The sequence below is a fragment of the Nicotiana attenuata genome, unplaced genomic scaffold (genome assembly GCF_001879085.1).
Source record: "Nicotiana attenuata strain UT unplaced genomic scaffold, NIATTr2, whole genome shotgun sequence".
Taxonomy (NCBI): domain Eukaryota; kingdom Viridiplantae; phylum Streptophyta; class Magnoliopsida; order Solanales; family Solanaceae; genus Nicotiana; species Nicotiana attenuata.
This window is the reverse complement of record NW_017671843.1, coordinates 141,939-149,017: the sequence shown is the minus strand read 5'-3', so window position 1 is coordinate 149,017 and position 7,079 is coordinate 141,939. Positions and strand designations below refer to the sequence as shown.

At 41.0% G+C, this 7,079-nt stretch overlaps 1 protein-coding gene across 1 annotated transcript in view; it reads right to left on the bottom strand.

The window, feature by feature from the left end:
* Positions 1–1,239, bottom strand: part of LOC109210519 (transcription factor bHLH68-like) — a 4,778-nt gene extending 3,539 nt beyond the window's left edge. The window contains exons 1-2 of the mRNA XM_019373942.1: positions 708–1,239; positions 24–354 (exon numbers count right to left, since the gene is read on the bottom strand). Of these exons, the coding sequence (XP_019229487.1) occupies positions 24–354; positions 708–952 (576 nt within the window). The 5' untranslated portion in view covers positions 953–1,239. The remainder of the gene's footprint in view (positions 1–23; positions 355–707) is intronic.
* Between the last annotated feature and the right edge of the window lie 5,840 nt (positions 1,240–7,079).

Genomic DNA, 7,079 nt, shown 5'->3' with positions numbered 1-7,079 from the left:
GGGGGGCCTCTATTATTTCATACCTCAGATGAATGATCAGGAGGTGGGTGTCTTGTATCTGACTTGTTGTTAGAAAAATCTAGCATGTTACTGCTCAAAGTTGTGACACAGGACTTAGGAGATGAGAGTGGCATCATCTGTGACCAAGTAGGTTTACCAGTAATTTCTGTCTGGTGATGGAAATCCACATTATTGACATGTTCATACATGAAGTTTTTCTGATTTACATCTATTACAGAATCAGCTGCCTGGCTCAGGAAAGTCGACTTTTCTTCCCAATTATTCTCCAACTTCTTGACGGCCTGCATATTGCTCAGATGTACTGATTTCTCTTCTTCCCCCGCCAAGCCTCCACTATTCAAATCCAAAGGGTGTATAATTTAGTATTTTACACTATAACAGATCAAAGATAAGGTATAATTAATATATGAAACTAACTAGTCAAGAACAGACTAAAGCAAAGACTTTTACTCCAAGGGAGATGAAAAAGAAAAAGAAAATGAAAACCAAAAGAAATTTCAGAAAAGAAAGAGAAATATGGAGAAAGGAATTGACAACTGTTTCAAAATCCAGATCAGAAACTTGTCTTAATTTTGCTGCAAGGTAAGAGGCAGTACACTAATGAAATTAAGTTTCTGCTTCATATTCCTCCTCTAAAACACACAACCTTAAACTAGTTGAACTAAAGAGAGAGTGGGGGTTTTTACAGAAGTAATTGGCTCCATGATTCAGGAAGCTGTTCTTGGTTATCATTCCATGGAGGCAGTGAAGAAGAAGAAGGAAATGCCACTGTTGGAGAGAAATGATTATTATTAGGAGCCAACAAGGAAGGAACAGTAGCAGCAATTTGCTGATGAGATATGGGAGGCCTCATGTTGTTGATATTCCACCAGTTAGGGCTTCCACCCATCATTTGCTGCACTGGTGATTTCTGCATAACACCTCTATTCATTTCTCTATGTTTTTTCACTCTATTCTTCCAGCTAGCTACCACTATTTCCTTTTAATTACTTCATATACTTTTCTTTCCAATATAATTTTCCCTGAAGATCCCAAGCAAGTTTTGTTTTCGGTGAAACTTTGAGAGGTCTTCTTACTCCTGATTAAGTAGAGGAAAGAAACATAAAAGAGTAGCTATAGTTAAGAGGATGAGAGAGAAGAGAGAGAATTTTGAATCATGGGGTTTTGACAACTTTTGTCTTTCTATCCCTTTCTTTCTCTCCTTTTTCTTTATTACTCCTATTAGCTTTCCTTTATTATTTTTTTCTCCCCTTTATGTTTTCCCTTTCCTTCTTTACTTTTCTCTTGCTTTTGCTTTATTAAAAGGTGAAAGCAATTCTCATCAAGTAAAAAAGAAAAGTTGTAGAAAGAAATTGATATCTATTCCTATGGCTGCTGGTGCACCCTAGTCTCCTCCTCTTACGCTCCTAAACTTACCATACAACTTCAACTTTAATTTTTATTGTGTAAACGAATTTTTTATTTTATCATATCATCTGAAAATTACTATATTTAGTTTATGATAAGCGCAATTAGTGACCTGAAAAATAAAAATAAAATGAAAACCTGATGCAAGTTAAGTTACACCAATAGTGTGTAAAGTTTCTTTAAACTATCCTGGTATATAAATTAAATCTAACCCATTATAGTACATGGGATGTTAAATGTGGAAATATTCTATTTTAACATTACGTTGACGATTGAAACTGGTTGAATAACATAACTATTTTGAAAATTTTCTAACTATTTGCTTGCCCTAAAATTTGAGTAACAATTAAACTTATATTGTAGCTTTAAGGATATGTGATTTAATCTAATACCAATTGATAAACAAGGAAATAAATGGATAAATTAGAGGATAAAATAAATCAAACCAGTATGCAAGCCAAATCTCAACCTCAACCTATGGCAGTCTCGAGGTGTGATAATAGGAATAACAAATGATAAAGCACTCTGATGAACAGTAAGTGAAACACCAAGAAAGTAATGAGCGTATATTTCCTTATCATTGAAAAATGAATCTTACAAATGAATGGAATCCCTCTTTATATAATAGGGGAGTCCTAAATAAGGTACACTTCTAATTGTAGTAGGAAATCATATTTGACAACTGATTAACCGCCGAGGATCAACCCATTCCGAAATTCATGCCATGATCTTCGGTCCTTTGCGGGTATTTCACTCTTTCCATTACTGAACTATACCGGTGTCATCTCGAAGTATGCCTTCTTCTGACCTCGGTAAGTGATATCGACCTCGATCTTGGAGAGGAACATCAACCCCAAACTCGACATCCTGGCCTTCCGACGTGGTATCACTTTTTCCATCAAGGACGAAATCGGGTAGCCCTGATTTTCACCGTATATAGATAGTCCACTCGTTTCTTAGAGTAAAATGAGAAGAGACGACTTGAGCCTCTATTTTCTGGAGACCCCGATAATGACGTCATCCCCGTGACATAAGCGATCGAGGTAAGCAAAACGTCCCGCCGGTACAGTTCCCCAAATCATTAATGACTGTTAGTGGGTGGTCGTTCACTAGCGCCACAGAACCGTCGCCGTGAATCTATAAATACAGGTTCTTTATTTGAATCAAAACTTTACTTCAATCTTCACCAAGTTTTTCTAAGTTTTTTCCTCTCTCCATCTTTCCTCTTTCACCATCCGTTGAGTTAATTTCTTTAGTACCAGATCCGAATTTTTGCCTCTTTCCGCTTCATCTCATCTGAATCAATGGCGAAAACCTCCAAAATCGTCCCACAAAAGGAGAAAGCTTCTTCTTCTTCTTCCCGTCCGGCCGGTGACAAAACGTCGGTGGAACCGCTCCCTCACGAGTACGTTCCCGGCCCTTGTGTTTTAAAAAATGACTTCAAAGTCGAGAACCCTCCGTCGGTCCCTGGCCAATGTGAACACATATCGAGGTATATTTGCTCGATAATGGCAAAATAACTCGAGGCTGTGAAGAAAGACTGCAATTGGGGGGTCGAGGTCGTGGTACAAATCCCTGCTCCCGAAGAAAGTATCACCACTCAAGTGGAGGGGTTTCTAAGTGTCTACACTTACCCCTTCACATTGGTCCTCTTGACCTAGTTATCGTTGACTTATGCAAGACGTATCAGGTTACCCTCGACCAGGTTCATCCCTCGTTCTGGTGTATAATGATCATGCTCCGCTTCTTCTCCAGCAAGGCCAAGGGGCTGGAATTCACTCACAGCCATCTCATACGTTTGTATCGACCTCGACTTTTTCGAGGATTAACAAGCTCCAACACCGATCAACGAAGTCATTTTTGCGAGCATCGTTGAGGATAAGGACCGGGGTTGGATGAGCCGATTCAAGTGGGTAAGGACCTGCGACCTCATCCCAGAGGAGAAGCTGCCGTTCCACGAGAAGCGGAACCCCGATCGTAAGTCATGTATCACCCATTAGTCTTCGAACTTCATTTTTTGCTTTATGTAATGCTTTCATATGTTATGCAGCGGTTTCCTTGATGCTTCATGCCATCCCCGACCTCAAATACTGGGTTAGGAAGCTGGCTACGACTTCCTCCCATGTCGAGCGCTGCTGGCGTGACTTGGCAAGGGGCAGATAGGAGGCCTCGGGGACGTTTCTCTTTGTTCACTCTTGACTCCTTTTTATGCAGGCCTCAGGGACGTTGCTGAGATGAGGTCGGCCCCGCCTGGGAAAGAGGTGGCTCCCAAACCGGCTAAAGACAAGAAAAGGAAAAAGGCCTCACCTTCCGACACCCCAAAACCTAAGAAGAGCAAGGCTCGCAAGACGAAGGATGACACCGCCGCTCTATTTGTCGATGTATCCCAAAATCTACGAGATAAAGAAGAGGAGGGGGAAGATGCTCGAACCGAGGAGATCTCGGAAGGTACTCTGAGCAAAGTCCCCGAGTCATCGGGGGTAAAAGATTCTTCCTGCCGTGATTAACAAACAGCGAGTGTGCCCAAAGGGTCTGGTAGTAGGGCTCTTCAAAAGGGAGAGAGTGCCCCAAGTGACTTGCTTGGGGCAATCACTATTGATGATTCCCCGCCCGGCCCTGAATTTTCTGAAGGGCAATTTCGAGAGGCTCGATCTGTGGAGACCCCCGATGTGGGAACAACCCACGATGGGGAAGATATATTCCGTGACTGCCTTGCGAGGTCGATGATGTTTCCGACCTAGACATGACGATGGTTTTTACGAGGCCCATCGTCTCCTGAACCAGGTAAACTTCATTCCCCGTTATTACATTTGCTTTTATTTCCTTCTTGCTAATGTCTTTCCTTTCTCCACAGGTTGTGGTGCTTCATCGGGAAGCGTTCACCAAGTCCCAAGCCTAGCTGAACCGGTGTGAGGCTGATCTCAAGAAGCTTATCGAGGAGAGACGCCCTCAAATGCCTCTATGTGAAGAAAGAAGAGGAGATCAGGGACCTCCAAGCAGACTTAGCCCAGGCTCGTAAGGAAGAGGCCGAGCTAGATGAGCAGGTAACTATCCTTTTGTAAGTGTACGGTCTCAACTCAACTGTGGAGGCTAATACTTCAATATCTCAGTTGCAGCAAAATGTACAAAGGATCGAGCTGCTCCGAGGGGAAGTCGATCAGATCAAAGCTGAATGCGATCAGTGGAAGGAGAACATAGATCGCCTAGTGATTATTGGCTATAATTACGTATTTTAGTTGCTTATTACACTCTAATTTACTGCACTTTAATTCAGTTTGCGCTTTAATCGCTAGTGTTTTGCACTAACGGTGTGTTTTATGCCTTGTAGGAGTGATTTCGAGATATATAGATGTTATGAAATGAAATTAAGTGATTTGGAGCTTTGAAGTCTGAGTAAAAGCCCAAGGAATTAAGCCGGGATCGTATTCGGGGATCAACGGATGATAAAACAACAAAACGAAGACTCGAGTAGGCATATTGCGCACTGTCTAGGTCAAAAACGCGATTGAAACTGCGACTGCGGACCTGACGCGGCAGAACACTGCTGCAGATTCTGAAGGCCACTCTGGCTGCAGTCCTGGCGTAACCGCGGTAGGACTGCGGCAGGACGCGTAAATTTCAGGGACTAAAGTGCAAAACACGGGATTTTAAGCCCTAAACCCTATATTAAACGAGGGAAGCCGGCCAAGAAAGGGGAGAATGATTTTTGGAAGTGAAAACATCAGAAGGAAGGGCAAGAGGCAAGGAGGATCATTGGGCATCAATCTTTAATCTTCTTCTTTGTTCTTTTACCTTTGAATATGAATTCTTTTGTGATTTTTGTTATTTTCATGAGTAGCTAACTTTTCTAATCTAAGATTTTGGTGAAACCCGTTGGGGATGAATTGGTTGTTATAAGTAATATAGATTTGAATTAGTTTAATCTCTATTTGTTCAACTATATTTTGATTGTGGTTAATTGAAAGGATCCTCAATTAGCCGTTCCTATTTATTATGTATCTGCTTGAGAGAGAGTGCATATTTACGTAGTTGTTTGAACAACATCACTCCCGGAGTATAGGCGAGAGTCATAACCGAGGGTTTAGAGGTTGGATTAGAAATAACGATACCTCGGGTGCGATCTAAGTGAACTGTAATGCGAATCTAGCTAGCGTAGCTTGAGAGAGTGCGTCTAGTAAATTATCATAATTGCTTGAGAGAGATTTATGATAGCTGGAGAGTTCATGATTGATAGAGGCAACTAAGTCAACGCTATAAGAAACATACAACCAAGAAAATCAACAACGGGGGAAACCATTACCTTAGACCTTTATTCTAATTGTTTACAATTCAGGCATAGTTAGTTTTCAGCTGTTTATTTATTTTCAATCTTGTCTTCTTGGTGATATTAAACAGATACAACTAAGCCTTAGTTCTCTGTGGGATTCGACTCCGGACTTTTAGACCAGATTATTTTTGCAGTGACCACTTATCCTTTTTAGGACTAGAGTTGGGCGTGATCAAATTTTGGCGCCGTTGCCGGGGAACTAACGGTGTAGTTGTAGCTGTATATATTGCTAGGGTTCAAGTTTGAACTTTTATTTTGTTTTGTTTTTTTTTTCTTGGTAATTTTTTTATAACTGTTGATTTGAGAAACATGACATCTTGGAATTATGGGAATTTAGGTGTAGATAATTCTACTATTGATCTCCATACATATTGTAAAGGAAACCACCCGTGGAAAAATTTTCAAAACGTTCCTGAGAGCGAGTTATGTGCACCAACTCAATCTTATTTGGGGAATGTGTGTGATGTGTGGTGGTAAAAATGGTCACCTTCATAGTTGTGCTTATATTTCTTATTGTCCCCCAACCCCTTACTATGATGCTTCTACCTTTTCTTGTGAAGTTAATAGGAACAAAGAACCTGGGAATGCGGACCTGAAGGAGATCAAGGATATGCTAAAGTGCCTTCTGAAACAAAACAATGAGAAACAATTGCACATAGAAAGGCAAGAGGCAACTATTCGCAAGTTGGAGGCTCAATTGAGTCAAGTGGTTGGAGCTTTTAATGCTCAACAAGCCAATATTGAGGATAGTAGCCAAGAAGAGCATGAATTTGAGGTGTTAATTGGGGAGGTCAGAGTAGAACATCAACAACCTAGCCAACTAGAATTTGAGGATGTCAATGTTGAAGAAGTAATACTAGAGTCAAACCAAGGACGATGAAGATACAAATTTAGTTGACTCTAGTGTGATTGGTGTTGAGGAGGTTAAAAATCTTGAAGTTCAAGTATTTGAGCGCGTTGGGCGTCATTCCAAAACTTCTCTACATTATGTTCAGACGGTGAAATGGAAATTCACCCTTATGAGCATAAAAAGGAGTCCAAGGAAGAGGTAGATGAGCCTTATATTTTGGATTTCTCAAGGGCGTCTAGGCCAGGTGACACTCCTCGGTCGAGAGCCAACAAGTGCATAAGATTTTATCTAATTTTTGGCTCGCAAGAATTTGTACCGCCCCAAGAGAATAATCATAAGCTTGAAGCAAAACTTGGGGTTCAATTCATAAGCTCGAGGTGGAGGCAAAAAGTGATTCACGTCGTGCCGCAACGTTAAATCAAGCGCTTGTCGGGAGGCAACCCAGCTTTATTGCTTTCTTTTATTTTTTTTTAT